The following is a 16332-nucleotide window of genomic DNA, read 5'->3' as shown; positions in this document are numbered from 1 at the left end:
GGTTCTCAAAGCTCATCAGCATCAAGTATGGCCCAGCTGTTGTGTCCCAATTCAAAACACATGCTACAGTGAAACAGGTCTCATCGCATTTGCAAGGCGTTGCTGGAGGCAAACCTGATGGCGGCTGGGGCAGCCTGGACAGGAGATGCCATGGGAAGGGAGAACTACTTCCAAAAATCTGCCAGTCAGGCAGAGGGGGGCTGGTGATATCTTGTCTCCACTGCAGCTGATGGCAAAAGTCCTGCTGTCGTCAAAGGGGTCAGGATTTCACCCTCCGTGTGCATCCTGTTGACACTGCGCCAGACTCTAAGGGACGCTGAATTGTCTGATTGTTTGGTATCCAACTTGCATTCAGTTACATTCTGTCTTTAATCCCCCTCAACATTTTTCTACTGTATTCACAAGCACACAGCTATTGGTTGCAAGAGATGAACTAACCTTGAACACAATGAAAATTTTACTGGAGGTAGAAGAGAAGCAAGGACTCCACACAAGCTTCTTTCCCAGCTACATATCACATTTCTGAGATTAATCTAGAGGCTGAAGGCCATCGGTTTTCATTAGTTTGACTGCAAGGCCTAGGTGTGATGTGAACAAATTATAATGCTTTCAGATTTGGTGAGAGAAATCTCATAATTTAAGATGTGTGAATTTGAACAACTAACATCTAACATACGCCCACAAGGATATTCTAGAGATGTTTAGGAAACAAATTTCTAGTTGATAGGATTATGCTGTCATTTTAAAAGTATTCTTCATTCCAAACCTAAGCAAAGGATTTACATTTTTTTGTGGGAATGTTCTGTAACATTTTGAATCACTAAACTTTTTCACTTTGGTGATGTCAAAAATTATAAAAACTCAACTGTTCATGTCTATATTTAGCGTAACGTTAAAACTTCTGCAACCTAGTATGAAACAGAACACAAAACAAAACATTTAATAAAAGAGAAATGGAATATCTCATTATCCACCAACAAATGTTATGAAAACAGCTGCACTTCAGAGAAACATGTATTTTGAAGGAAAACTATTCCACTGAAAAGTTTTCAATCACTTCCAATTATAACAAAGCAATTGTATATGAATTTGGGCCAATGAAAATATGGAAGCAGTACAGCAAGGCAGTAACAAGTTTAGAGCAATGAAGAGGCAGCACTGTGTCAGGAATGTAAACAGATTTCTGCAAAGGCAGTTTAGCGCATGGAGAAGAAAAAAAGCAATCAACAGAGGACCTTTAAAGATGGAAGCCCACTACAAGACAAGATAGGTTGTACTTGCTTTTTGTAGTCTGTGTTTTTTTAGTTCCAAGTTTTCTTGACCCAACCAGAGGGAACTCAGTGACTGCAAGATGGTTTGGGCTGTGATAAGGAGCTACTGCAAGGCATGGCAGACCTCACTCTCCCCATCTGCCTGAGCTGCCTTTCAGAGAAAATCAGCATGAGCCCAGGCTGCCCTTCAGTATGTGGCTGGGATGCTGCCAACCTGTGTACCTACTAAGGCATCCAGTGAGATTCTGCATTTGCCGGTCCTACAGCACTGGGCTTCTGTTATCTTTCTACATGGATTATAAATACAAGTATGAATGGGTACACATCAAGCAAATATAAAGATAGCTAGATTTTCACAGCAATATGTTCTCAAAGCAGGACTAAATGTCATAGTAGGAAACCAAGGGCTAACTCACTTACTTGGCAAAATTGTTTTATAGCGGTTTTTAGTTCCATGACTCGGGATGTCAATTTCTTTGGGATCCACAAAATTCATTGGTATTTCCTATAAAAAATAAATTAAATCAGACCGATGTTTCCAAAGGAGCCATGCAGGAAATTATCACCAGAAGGCCATCTGCTGTTACACAACTGTCTTTTAACATCAAAGTTATTAAGAAAAAAGTGGTTCCCACCTCAAGCTTATCAACACCCTTCCTTTAATAAACACAGGGACTTGCATATCGAAGGGGTGACTTCCAAGGAACACTTCTGACAAATTATTAAAAAGAAAGTTTTTATGGGATTAGGACCAAGGTTAAAATGCCCTATAGTTCCAGAAAAGTGGAGTTCAAAAGTACAGTACTGTGGCAAAAAAGAGCAATACTTTACATAACTGGGGGAGGAACTTTAAAAATAATTAAATATTAATATATGGCAAACTTCTAAAAAATTTTGTGCTAAGCCCTTAACAATGAAATTCAAAGACCTCACTTGCCTTTTATTTAAACTACTAGAATGACTTAGTCTTTTGCATTCAATGACTGAAAAGTAATAAAAATCTGAAGCTATTTCTTTTGCTTCTCATTTTGATCTTTTAGTGACTGATTTACATTGCAGATGTGTGTAACTAATGTGACAGTTTCCTTTAAGTTTCAAAAATATACAAATAATAAACTCCTCATAAAATTACTGTTTTTCAAGTTGTTTGTCAGCATGAAAAGTAAAAATCCACAAATTTTGCATTGAACAAAATGTTTAACTTGGCTTAAGGGAGGGTAAGAATAATTTTGATTTCAAAGTCCTGAAATAATGTTTTTACAGTTGAATAAAACCAACCCTTTTAAAATGGCAGGATGAAACATGTAGTGTTTTTTTCATGATTGTGGGGGATGTTTTACCAACTAAAATAATCTAGGAAATCACATTAAAAATGCTTCAGTTTACTCAAATCTTCATTGTTATGCTGAATTTTTTTTTGGCCACCATTATTTAAATTATCTTAGAGTAAGCTGGAATTTGATCTTCAGTAAATTAATACTTTTACTTAAAAGAACAGTCATAACTAGAGACTAGGAAACTTCATGCTAGCCTGGGACATTTGGCCTAAGAGAAAGTGGCATATTAAGTAATCGTCTCTTAGAGACACGTAGGAACATGAGGAAGATCCGTTGGCTTGCATCACTGGAAAATTTACTTAAGGATTTTCCTTCAAAATGAGTTGGTTTCTACTCTAGAGGTGCAGGCCTGCCCAGTACTTTGGCACAGAAGAAATGCATGGTCACTGTCCTTCAGACCCAAGCCCTGGTCCTGCCCAGCATGACTGACCTCTGCAGGGTTTCTTTAAAGGAACAGGGATGAGGCCTCTAACAGCTTGTCAAGCATGCACCCAATAGCAGATTTTTCCATGGATTCACCAAGCAGGGGAAGCTACCCTCTCACCTTACTGCTTGAAGAGATGGCAAAGTTAAGTAAAATTTAGCTGGTTCATAATGAAATGCTGTAATTCGTTTCCACTTCCCAACTTGGCTTCTGACCATCTTACTATGTGAGGCTGCATCTGTGTTGATTTTTATTTCTCTACTTTCTCTGCCTTATCCCCGTGCATTTCATGGACCTTCTTTATTCTTCCCCTCTCCCTCACTCAGTTTCTTCCTTGATCTCTTCTTGGTCTTCAGCTGGCTCCTCAAAATAATGACTTGCTGTGTCAGGCCAGCCAAAGTGATGCTGCTAAGATACGCCTTCCTTGCAGGTACTTCACCCAATCCTTTTTCAGATCACTCTACTTCCATCCATATGATGGCTGTCCTAAGCTCAGGATCTTCTCACTTCTAAGACTTCATTCTTGCATAAACCTCATCCCTGCTACCTCAGGTCAAACCATCTCACCTCTGTCCTGCATCTAATGCTGCTTCCTCATCCACAAACTACAAAATGAGCTCCCACACCCTCCTCATATTTGCCTCTGACTTCTACCACTTCCCAATGGTGACCTCTGTGAGACTCCTACCCTTGGCCCCTGGGCTCCAAATTGTTCCAACCAGCCGACCTAGAGCTTCTCTAGCTCAGTTCCGGCTTAGTACAAACACCACCAGTACATGGCCTCTGAAACGCTTCCATGCTAAACTATGCACCAAGTGAGAGAGAGCAAGACACTAAGCCTGTGCCTAATGTGATCTAGGTCTGTCATCTACAGGGTCTGGAAAAAGATGTGTGAGGAACAGTCCTCTGCCTGCCCAAGTGATGGTGGTTGGTGAGGGTCTTCCAGGCGCCTGGCTGTCTCCCGCACTATGCCTGCTGAAATTTTTAAACAGTTCATCATTTGGTGAGTTACTTACTGACAGATGCAAAAATGCCACCAAGTTGAAAACAGAAACACATTTCTCTGGGCCAACAAGGACCATTAATAACATTAATCACTTACATCCTGTAAACACTTTCTAATCAGTGGTCTCCTCCCAGTAGTAAGTACTTGTGAGTCCAAGGGCACAGACAGAAATCTGACAATACACCATGGATCACAGCCACAGGCAAGTCACTTATTCTGAAACTGGCTGTGAGAAAAAAGAGATTATTCCAGAAAAAAAAATATCAGGATAATATGGGGATAACATTCCTGCTAACAGGGGAGCAAATAAGCTCAGCAGACTGCAAACAGCAGGAACATGTGCAAATTAGCATACAAACTCTGTAGCTGTATAGGCAATATATATATATATAGTTTTTTTATTAAACATATATATTTAATTAAATATTTGCAAATAATGTATAAACTGCACACATTCATGTGCTCAGTCACTTGCATGCAATTATAGATGCATATGCATGTTGTTCATGGGCTGGTTTCCCTCTCTGAGTGATACCTTCTAATGACAGCTATTCTGGTTCACATTAGGTTTTAAATGCTGTTCATACACTTGAAGAGGTATGATTTGAATCTCTGAAGGCATTCAAGAAAATGTGGCAAAATTTAGGAAAATTCAGGCAGGTAGTCATTATACCCATGCCTCTATTTTTATGAGGACCTAATTTTATAGATTTAATGAGCTGGCACTTTCCCATTCAGGAACTGTATTTCTTGGCATTTGAGTGTTTTGGGAATAATGAATTTTATCTTCTGTCACGAACTTCAGATATTGTGTCCCTTGAAGAGTAGCAACTCAGGCCACTAAAGAAAACATATATGCTGGGCAAATTATGTTTCTTCCTCCTTCCAAATCAAGTATATTCTCCCAACCAGATATACCCAATATTTTTGTAGCATTATTAAAAAAAAAAAGAAGAAAAATCTTAATAAATATTATGGAAATATATTTTTATGGTAATTTAAAGCCTTTTATAGTAACAATAAGTAATGTCCCTTTAATTGTTCATGAAAAAAAATTGAAGAACTAAAAATAACCTGAAACTGCTCAAGTTTTAGTTTTCCACTGAAAACTTTAAACATTTCTCCACTTTTTTCACATTTGGAAATTTTTCATGAGAACTAATAATACTAGTCTCCAGAACCCTGCCTTACTGTATTTCTTTAGCTAGTTAAAATTTCTTTAGCTGTGTGAGCACAATGGGTGAGGGTTACATACTGCGTTCTTTGCATGCCTCAAGTTCCTACTTGAGCTGTTATCTGTATGAAGGAATACAGTAAACAGATACTGTTCAACAGCTCCATCTTAAACCACATTTTAAAAAATGGTTTAAAAACAGAATAGACAAGTCATGACCTTTTCAATAAAATTCTGTGGAAACACTGAATGGCCAAAGCCATGTTGTGCCCCCCTGAGGGACAAATAAAATGTGACTCTGTCTCCCCCAAGATGTGCATAACTGCTGTGTGAGACGATTTGGGTAAACAGGATTCTATGAGGTGCCAATCTGTCTGTACAAACTGTCTCCTAACATAGGGGGTTTAAGTATGATGAAGTTATTTCTTCTGACTTTCCTGCCTAAGCAGCAGAATGGTGGAGAACTTATGGCATAACTGGTGATAAAAGTATGTTGGATGATTGTAATTTTTCCTGTGTACACTGTCTGTCCACTTTTTGGTAGAAGAATTGAGGGACTTACTTTTCTTAAGCAAATGACTTTTACTATAAACCTTGGATTTTACAGGTAAATAAAAGGACTGCATCATACGATGCAATTATTCATAATGAAAAGCTATTTTTAGAGTAAGATGGCATCCATTTTCTATTGATTCATATGCACTAATTGGAAACAAAATGAAACCCAAGGGATCACATGCTCTGGCATGTTAATTTTAATTCCTTCCAGTTTCTCTGATTTAGATATCAGATTTCTCGATATGCAGTTTCTCTGAATCAGTTCTGGAACCCTTCCGAAAAACTGTTACCCCTGGCCCTCTGATTCCCCAGCTGCTGAAGTACAACTGCTACATTACACCTCTCCAGTTAATACATCAGTAAGTGCATACATGGACTCCTTTAGGATTCCTGGATGACTACTAGCTTACTTTTATTAATTTTACTGCTTTGTTATAGAATCCCTTCCACTAATGCTTCAATATCAGATAGAACCTCTATGATCTGCTTGAACCTATCCCTGCCATGGATGCAGGAAATTTCCTAAGTTCTTCTAGGGTCAATGCAGATGCAAATAATGGAGTCACTTCTCACCTCTTGGTTCAACTTCCCCAAATCACTTTTCTACCATTTTGATCATCAATTGATTCTTGTACTCTTTGGTAAGCTTCATGCTGTTGATCTGTTTAAAAATGAAGCTATGATTTTTTTAAAATTCAAGACCATTTTTGCCCTGCCTTACTCAGTTTTCACATTCAAGTGGCATCAGTTTATGCTCTTTTCTATCTCCCTTGTAAAAAGTGTCTCCTTTTTTCTGATAGCTTCTTTCATCTGAGGGTTTTGCAAGATCAGACTTTTTCAGGTCTTCTTAAAGTAATGTGTTGTAATTTGTTTTCCCTGATTGAGTTTTTCTGCTCTTTTTTCCACCTGGCCACTTTCTTCATTTTAGATTATTACCTCTTTTACTAATAAATACACTAATAAAACACTTCAGGGGTTTTTGTCTTGAGTATATTAGGCTGCTGTATGCCATGCTTGTTAAAGATATTTTGGACCTCGGGACATAAGTCCCTTTTGGATAGCGACTGTGGGTGTCCCTATTTGCTCCAAAAAATAATTTACGGTGACTAAAAATTTAGTGCTCAAATTGCAAACATACATGGTGTTTACACGGGAATAAACAAAATCTCCAATTATTACCATGTTTTCTGTCATCATAGCCTTTTTGATGCCTTTGAAACTGTCACAGTGTTACCGTTCTGACTGTTTGCACTGTAGCTCTATTATAACACTTAGCCCATCTATGATGGGACTTCAAACCAAGAGGAATCTGTATTATCCATGACTGACTTATCTGTCTTTAGTGCACAAACATAAAACACCACCTTGAAACTATCTAATGTGCCCTTTGGAAATTATTTGCACCTTAACATTGAAGTGTTGCCTGATTATTTTTCCCCCACAGTTTCTGTTTTGCCACTTATGTCAAAAATTCTCATTTCAAGCATGTTGTTGAACTCACCATGAATTCTGTTTGGAGTAAATGAGAACATGCAACTGCGTCTCGAAGCTGCTGCCGTGTCAGGACGCGGCCAGCTGACTGCAGGTATTCCATCGCTACTTTTTCTCTTGGGGTTGGCACAGTGACGAAAGGTTCAACACTTCCCAAGCTGCTCATATCCAAAGTCAGTGAGACATTGGATCCTCGTCTGCATTAGAAAATAATTAAAACCGTTATATGAGACCTGTGTTACTGCAAATCCCACACTCATGAAGCTGATCCTGAGTTAGTTATGCGCCCTGACTTTTTCTATAGTCACTAATGGATTTGGGCATGCAAAGACTGCAAGACTGGTTTCACCGGTAGCACTGAGGGGACAGAAAACCACGTACATCCTAATTCTTCAATCTAACAACTGATGCTGCAAAAAAAGTGTGCTAGGGGGCAACTATATGAATTATTTTCAGAAGCAGAAACAGCTCCCTATATGCTACTTTATTGTTATGAATGTCAAAGTGGTATCTTGGTAAGGAAGAAATATTTCACAGAAAAAAACCCAGGGGATATATTTCTAACTGATACACATAACAACATGAAATAAATTCATAGTTAAGTTAGGTGCATGTTTAAGAATTTATTGAAACTAAATATACATAATGTAGCGAGAAAAATTGACAAAAGCAGCAGAAATTAATGAAAGGCAGTGTAAACATTGTGACTACCAAGACAGTAGACAATGTCTCATGTTAGGTAGAAGGGAAGGGAGAGGCACTAAACCACAATGAATGATCTGTGTCTGAGGAGAAGGAATGGTCACAGACTTAAAAGGGGCTGTTTGGAAATGCCAAACATCTCTTGCAGGACAATCAAATTCATAACATTTCCATTTCTACAGGAAAATAAAGTTGGATTCAATGACAACTTTGAACCATGAAAATACAAATAGACTACACTTGTGTGGGTTTGGTATGAGCCCTATTCTTTTTGGGGCTTTCTCAAAACAACACTTAAGAAAACTGGCTTTTTTCATATTTTCAACCCATCAATCAAGTATTATCTACTCGACCTTTTAGCCATATTGATTGCAAAAAATCCATGCTCTGCAAATTGTGATGACTAAACACAAATTTATAGGCATCTATCAAAGTTTTTGTGTTTACTAAGCAGCAATCAGTACTAGACTGACAGATTCAGCTTGCTGAACTGGACTACAGATGCCCAGCTCCGTTAACATTTACCAAGCAGCTATGCACATACAGAGATATGAGAACACCAGTTTGATTCCTACCTCTGCACATTATTGTCTCTCCATTAAGGGGTGCTTACAGGGAAGTTCTTTGAAGTTTTAGTTACTCTATCATGCTTGGATATACACAAAGGTAACATAAGATTGTCTCAAGTCTCTCCTAATAGTCATCCTGCCAGATCAGTACACAACTCTACGCCATGCCCATTTGTAAAATCACATATGCCAATGATTAACCACTTACTGGATAATCTATTATCCAGTGCTTCCAGTTTTTCTACTAAAACTCTGCTTGGTTGGGTGCATTTCTCATCTGCAGGAGAACTGCTGGGAGAGTGTGACTGCACACCTCTCTGAACACTGGATGTTAAGATACAATTGTCTCTTTTACAGTAATACCATGTATTATTATAAATATAATACTGATATCATCTGATAGTATCTGTGAGGCAAGTGCTATTCCCCCCAATATTGGGGGAATGCTTTCCTCTATAGAATCACAGAATCATTAAGGTTGGAAAAGATCTCTAAGACTGCTGAGTCCAACCTTTGATTGAGCACCACCATGCCAACTAAACCAGAGCATTAAGTGCCATGTCCAATTGTTTCTCAAACACTTTCAGGGACAGTGACTCCACCACCTTCCTGGACAGCCCGTTCCAATTCTTGACAACCCTTTCAGTGAAAAAATTCTTCCTAACTTCCACCCTGAGTCTCCCCTGGCGCAGCTTGAAGCTATTTCCTCTTGTCTGTTGCTCATGGCTTGGGAGAAGAGGTTGACCTCCTTTCAGGCAGTTATAGAGCACAATAAGGTGTCCTCTGAGTCTCCTTTTCTCCAGGCTAAGATCCTCAGCTCCCTCAGCCTTTCACAGGACTAGTGCTCCTTCCCCAGCTCCATTGCCCTTCTCTGAACATGCATCCAGCACCTCAATGTCCTTCTTGTAGTGAGACGCCCAAAACTGGATACAGGACTCAAGGTGTGGCCTCACCAGAGCTGAGTGAAGGGAGTCAGTCATTGAAGGGGGTCCTGCTGACCACACTATTCCTGACACAGGCCAGGACACCACTGACCTTCTTGGCCAGCTGGGCACATGCTGGATCACGTTCAGCTCCTGTTGACCAGCATCCCCAGGTCCTTTTCTGCTGCGCAGCTTCCAGCCACTTTGCCCCAGCCTGTGGAGCTGCACAGGTTTCTTGTGACACAAGTGCAGGACCTGGCACTTCACCTCGTTGAACCTCATACACATCAGCAAATGCTTCAATGATTTTATTTTAAATTAAGCGATTTCTATCATGTCAGTCTGCATGAATAAAAATTACTTCAGACACTCACCTGTCACTTAGCAAAGCTCAAAGCAACAATGTCCGAGAGACAAGACCACCTGGTGGAATAGGTGAATCTCACATTGTGCCATTTTGTTCACAAGCCTATTTCAGCTTAGGTGATGGGTGGGCGGCAGCAAGAGCTTTGCTGCCCAGGCCTGCAGATGGTAACAGTGAGTCAGCAGTGGGTGTCTGGCTGCCTCCAGGGGTAGATGGGGACAATTTCTGTTGGCACAGGGAAGTGGGTGGGATATGATTCTGCTAATTTTGCTAGAAGGTAGGCTGAAGTGAAGTAGCATCCTGAGCAAAAAATGAGGGTAAGTGGTACATGCACAGACTACCAGTAGTGCTCTGTGCCTCGTGGCACAGCCTGCATGGTACTGGAACCCCAGGCAGCAGTACCAGCATTCACACCCAAATCCAGAGCTGTTACAGTCTGGGAAGTGGGCACACCATAGTGGCTGCTCTCAGATGGACCCCGCAGGAGGGTGCTGGCTCACATGCCCATGCATTTCCCTGGGGACTGCTCCAGCCTGTGGGGGGAAATCAGTTCCCAGCTTCACACCACTGCTCAAGGAAAACATCCTGTTAGACCTTTCTGTCACAAAACCCCTCCTGCGCAAGCACCTTTTCTGACCATGCCTAGCAATTTATTCCATGGAAAAAGGCAGTCCCTCAAACAGGTGGCTCTGAGTGCATATATTGCAAATCCAATCTTTTGAAAACCATCCAGAAATCCACAGAAGAGCTGTGCAATGAATCCCTCCAAATCTGTTTAGGCTACCTTTGGTTGAGAAATGGGTAGCAATTTAGATCCAGACATACTTCTGGGAGAGCCTACTGGGATTTCCTAATATAGAGGAAAAGTATTCCCATTGTCCAGCAACAAAGTACAGTGAAAATGTTAATATTTTCTTTGGCTTTTACATTGTTATAACTGACAGTCTTGGCAACAGGGCGATTTCCTTTTTAACAACAACAAAAAAATATACCTGATCTAATTATAACTGTGAATTTACAGCTTTTACCATTTATGGGGATTATTGATGAACACTGGTCTTGAGGATCTTACTTACTCTGGAAAGAAGAACCAGTTCTTAGATGCACATCTAATACATTAAAAGGTACACATTGAATAAAAACTGAATATAGAGCAATCTTCTTAGAAGTTCATAAGAGGACATATAGTGGATCAGAGTTCTAAAGGTAATTCTTCCATAAATATGGGGATCTCGAAAAACCCTTTTGAAGTAGTATTCTTCAATTAATAAAATTTTTAAAATAATGTTTACATACTTTAGAAATGCTATAACCAGTATAGTGTTAATCACACATACTTCTTTATTGCATTCTTTATGCTGAGGAATAGAGCTGAAAACAGAACGTATTGCATTAAAAGATGAGGGAGAGCCTGAACCACCATGTGTTTGTATGTTCTAATAGAAGATGCTTATAGTCTCAGGTCTTCCTCTAGACTCTCTGGATTCTCTATGTTCCTTTAATAGTTAAATTCTTCACTCTCTGTTGAAGAATAGAAAGCAAGAATTCTCTTTTACTACCTGGATGGAAAGAGGTTACCTGTTGAGCTCACCTTTTCCAATCTTACTAGGAGGGACTGCACAAGGCTGACCACAGAGCAGTAAGGAGGTACCACCTAAAACAAAGCCCATGTTTGGTAACTATCCCTTGCCTACGTTAGGTTTTGAATAAGGAAATCACAATCAGGCCAAAGACACTTCAAGTCTGACAGCTTATTTTACTTGGAGATAAACACACAAATATATATATATACATAGATATATATTTATCTCCTGACTGTTATTTTTCCACCTCAAATTAGAGTAAGGGAACCATACACATGGGTTTTCCCTTATTTCCCCTGGCCAAGCTTTTTTTACCTTTTAAATAACTTTATATTCTTTATGTCCCCTATGTGAATAGTCTGGGCCAAATAAGGGAAGATTTTGTTATGATACACCTACCCCAGCATCCTCTCGAGGTTGTGTCTTGATGGGGAAGAGCACCATGTGAGGAATCTGAGGAATTGTAAACATTCATAACAACATTATATTAAAATTGTCAGGAGACTAACTCTTATGAAGTTCCACCAGCTGGGACAGCCACCTCATCACTGGTACGTGAATAGCGCAATCAGGAAACCACTTGTGTCTGTGTATTGTCTGGAATCCCAGAGGGGGGTCTTACTAACATACTCGCAGGTCTCTTTTCAGTTGGATAATAGGAACAAGTCCACTGACAAGAATTCACTGAAGTATTTTAAATAATACATTTATAGAAGCAGATTTTATTACAAGGCATGATAAAATAAAAATTTTAAAAGGAATGTTTGTTTGAAAAGTGTTGAAAGGAAGCTCCACCTGTGCACGTTGGAGGGCCACCAGGTTACTAAAGCCCTATTAATCATTACTGAGGTAATTTCCAGGTCTTCCCTGACCCTAAAATTAAGCCATAGATGTTGATTATGAAAATCCAATTGCCTGACACGTTTTCCCAGTTGTTTATTTAAGTTGAGTAATTTCTTTAAATACACATTCCCATGTTTATTCAGCACTCCTGGAAAATGCAACACCCAGATTCCTGAGCCCCGGCCTCTCATTCTCTCTAGTGGTTTTGGAAGCAGCGGTGATGGCTGCTGCCCTCTAGGAGTCACTGCCCTCTGACCTCAGAACTACGGACACGGGAGGTGCTTCCTCCTGTGCCATCGGTCCTCCGTCCCCCAGCCAAGCTGCTGTGCAGCTCAGGAGGGAGCTGGGTCAGGCATGTGGGTGGAAGAAAGTCAATAATTAGCATGAAGAGTGGACCTGGATGCAGTTGCTGGGGAGAGAGTTTGCTTCGGGTCCTCAGATGCTGCTTGTACCAGGGAACACTACACAGGGCTACTCTCCCTGGGTTTTACTGAAGGGAAATCACCACAGTTGCCCCGTGCCTTTTCTTTCTCTGGTGCTCACAGATTAGGCCTAAACATGGGTCCTGAGTCTCTCACCTTGCAGGTCCATCTCGTTAGCAAATGCACTGAATGAAGGTGGGGTTTGCTCTGCTATAATTGCACTGGGAGAGCACAACTAGGCACATGCTTCCCAGCACTTACTCCCTTACTGCTGCCAGACTTCACCTGCATATCTAGTTTTATGTTTCAGTAGAGCAATTCAAAGGGAAACAAAGTATGTTTGGAAAAAAGAACAATGGAAAAAATACAGGTCTCAGCTTTCTTTCTGCTTTTAGCAAAATAGCTAAGAGAAAACATGGTAATGTAGATGAACTAATGTGATATGTAAAACTCTAGTAGAATGTGAAAAGTACAGTAAATTAGAAAAGGACTTAGTATTGTTATTAATCCTCAATACCAATAGAAAATAAATAAAAATAGGAAACGGTGACTTCATCAAGAAAAATCAGTGTTGGAAAAAGGAAAAGTAGAAAAGCAGGAGTACAGAAAGGTTAAAATAATCTTTTCAAATGACTGAAGATATTGCTGTTTTCTTCCTGCCTGGGGCAAATAGTAATATGGGTCATCTAATAAAGAACTGAGACATGTCTTCACAAATGAAGATCTATAATATCCATTACAGACAGTCCTGAGAAGGCTAAGAGATTACTCTCATTTGAAGCAAGATATACTTTGATAAGTTTTAAAGTAACATTCACAGTACTGTTAAATAGTTGTTTCTAATGCATAAGAACAATTTCTATATTTTTCAAAAGTGCATAGATAAGATTCTTGCTCTATACTTGGTATCCTGAAATATATATCCACCATGTGCTGCTGATACTACTGGACATCTTGGGAAAGTAGGGCTGGATGAGAGTATGGTTACATTAATGGGTGTGATAATCTCTTGATTTTCTTCTGAGCATCTGCAAACTATCTCAAATGAGTCTAAGAATACAATAAAAATCCATTATTGACCATCCCAATTTAAAATATGAAGATACATTTTTTCTTACATCTACATTCTTTTCTTGGAAATGTAGAGCTCATAAGTTTCAGTTTTCTGTTGTGCTGCAGCACATATTACAGAATATTCTGATAGAAAACCCCATGAGTTCTGATAGTATGCAATACCCATTAATGTAATTATCTTGCTATTTACTCTTACTTTCCACAAAGGTTAATCAATATCATCAGTATTAGTTTGAGAAAACGATGAATTAAAAATCGTTAGGTAAGTATGTGAATGTCATCCTAACACATAAATATTTGCACACGGTATTTATTGCACATAGTGTACTTTTAATTTTTACACTCCCAGGTGCCCTAAGAAGCACTAATCTACAGATGCCATGCTTGGCAGACCCACAGTGTAAACTCAGTCTCCCAAATGCTCTCTGCTTTACCTGCTAACACTTCTGAGTTTCACTTGAACAAGAGCTGTGGCTTTTAGGAACCACTCTGACCTGAGGTTATTCACACTTTTCAACAAACCGAAACTGTATCACACCCCAGACTGAAGTACTCAAAAATCAGAAGTTGAGATCAACCAACAAACACGGCCAAAAGAGAATTTACTTTGCTTTATGACCAGTCTAAATTGATAGAGCCTGATACCTTGAAGGATCTGCTCTGCTCAGCTCATGTTTGGTTATTTTGCAGCTACTTTATCATGCATGAAAATAAAAAATTCAGGACCTTAGTTCCACCTTCAGCACTTGGGTGTGCAGTAGGTCAAAACTTGATCTTCCTCACTCTCCTGCTATCCCCTGACACACCAGTGCTACTTAAACCACCAGAAACTACCCACTGACTTCTCATTATGCATGGGAACAGTAAATCTCTCTTTTCCTATGGCTTCCTGGCCTCATTTCCAAGACCTTATTCCTCTCACAGATAAACCTTCCTCTAGCTCTGATTTTTCCTTTCCAGAGAGGAGATCCTGGAAAGACAGGTAGATTTTAGCTGAATTTTCCACAAACATGCTTAACAATTAAGTGGTTAATATTACAGATATTTATGTAATTTCTACTCTGGCTTGCAGACATCTGCACCTGAGACAAATCCTGTAGCCATTGGTGTGAGCAGCCCCATCTCACCAAACCAAGGACCTCATTTACAGAGGCTAATTGGATATAACACTAAGCTAACACCTATCACCTGAAAGCCATAGATGGAATATATTTAAGCTCAGGACTCTAAGAAAGGCAATAGTATGAAGTATGCATCTTCTTGGGAAGAATATCTGCTATTTCTGGTCATGTTTGCTCTGTCACACAGCTCTCCTCACAGTATTCCAGTGTTGTATTTTTATTTTTCTCTATTTATTTGTCACTCAAAACACTGATGCTTTCTGACTCTGAGGAAGGGGTCTGGAAATGATGACAGTAAGCTGTGTACCTACTGAAAGAAGAAGAGGAATATATGGCTGCTGTGAGGCAAGTCTTCCAATCATCTGTGGCCTCCCAGCTACAAAAAATCACCTGGCAGCATGTTCTATTACTCTCTGAGTCCACAGAAACTGATCTGGAGCCTCAGTGATGAAGTTTAAACAGCTTTTTTGAAAACTGGAGGCATTTCATGTTCTCTCCGGAGGGTCTGATCTTGTTCCCACAGCCATGAGCGAGTGCAGGCCAATACATCCAGCGCTAAGTTGCAAACAATTCTCAGGATCTACTCACAGCTCAGCAGGTCAAAATGAGCTGAGGAAACGGTTTTGACAAGTACTTCTGGATTAAGTTTTAAGCAATCAGTATCTGGTTAGGACAGGAATGGCTCAATATCCTGTAGAGGAAAACAGCTGACATGAGTGTAGTTTCAACTTTCCCTCTTTTAATCAGGCCTTCTAATGTTCTGCCAATTCACTCCTGTTCTGCCCTCGATAAGGCAATGCTGCTCAGCTACGGGAACTGACTGTTCAAAAATGCAAAGCTTAAACAGCCTCCCATCTTTTCCTGTAGATTATTTCTACAATCAAATTGCATTTTGTCACGCAAACTCATCTCTTCAATAAAATTTGAATGGCAACATAAAGCTCTGTCTCTGTTTCATAGTCACATATGTGCCTGCAGCATGAGTGAAAATTGAGTTAAATGTTCAGAAGTAAAAATAAATGAAGATGCTAATTTGTTGTGCCTATTTGAGCTGTTTATTCCAAGAGCTGAACAAATGTTTACAAATTTGTGGTTAATTTTCTTTAGATGGTAGATCTTTAATTGAATGCAGTCTTGCTCACTACTGTTCTTATCGGCTTGCATTGCAGCATTGCTCTATTTCATATTGGAGGCCTCATTGCACAAACTTACTGGATGACCGGTTCTCTCTCTGATTACTGCACATGCTAATTTAAACCAAGCTACAGTGAATATAAGCAAAAGGAGTTAAAAGAATAGGAAGAAGGAAAAGAGAATGGAGAGTAATAATTATTGACTGCTAGGGCTGCACATATTAAATAAATGCACAACTTAAGGAGCTCAAATAATGCATTTATTTAAGGTAAGCCAACAAGGACTGTTAAAAAACCTCCACATATTCTGTCTGCTCTATATTTTGCTTAAAAGAAA

At 39.5% G+C, this 16332-nt stretch overlaps 1 protein-coding gene across 2 annotated transcripts in view; it reads right to left on the bottom strand.

The window, feature by feature from the left end:
* Nucleotides 1-16332, bottom strand: part of PTPRR (protein tyrosine phosphatase receptor type R) — a 142781-nt gene that overhangs the window by 23604 nt on the left and 102845 nt on the right. For both annotated transcript variants that reach the window (XM_048301248.1, XM_048301247.1), the window contains 2 exons: nucleotides 7272-7458; nucleotides 1692-1776 (listed from right to left, as the gene is read on the bottom strand). In XM_048301248.1, the coding sequence (XP_048157205.1) occupies nucleotides 1692-1776; nucleotides 7272-7458 (272 nt within the window). The remainder of the gene's footprint in view (nucleotides 1-1691; nucleotides 1777-7271; nucleotides 7459-16332) is intronic.

The sequence above is a fragment of the Corvus hawaiiensis genome, chromosome 4, assembly GCF_020740725.1.
Source record: "Corvus hawaiiensis isolate bCorHaw1 chromosome 4, bCorHaw1.pri.cur, whole genome shotgun sequence".
In the NCBI taxonomy this organism is placed as follows: Eukaryota; Metazoa; Chordata; class Aves; order Passeriformes; family Corvidae; genus Corvus; species Corvus hawaiiensis.
The sequence above is the reverse complement of the archived record's forward strand: the minus strand, read 5'-3'. Positions and strand labels throughout refer to the sequence as shown.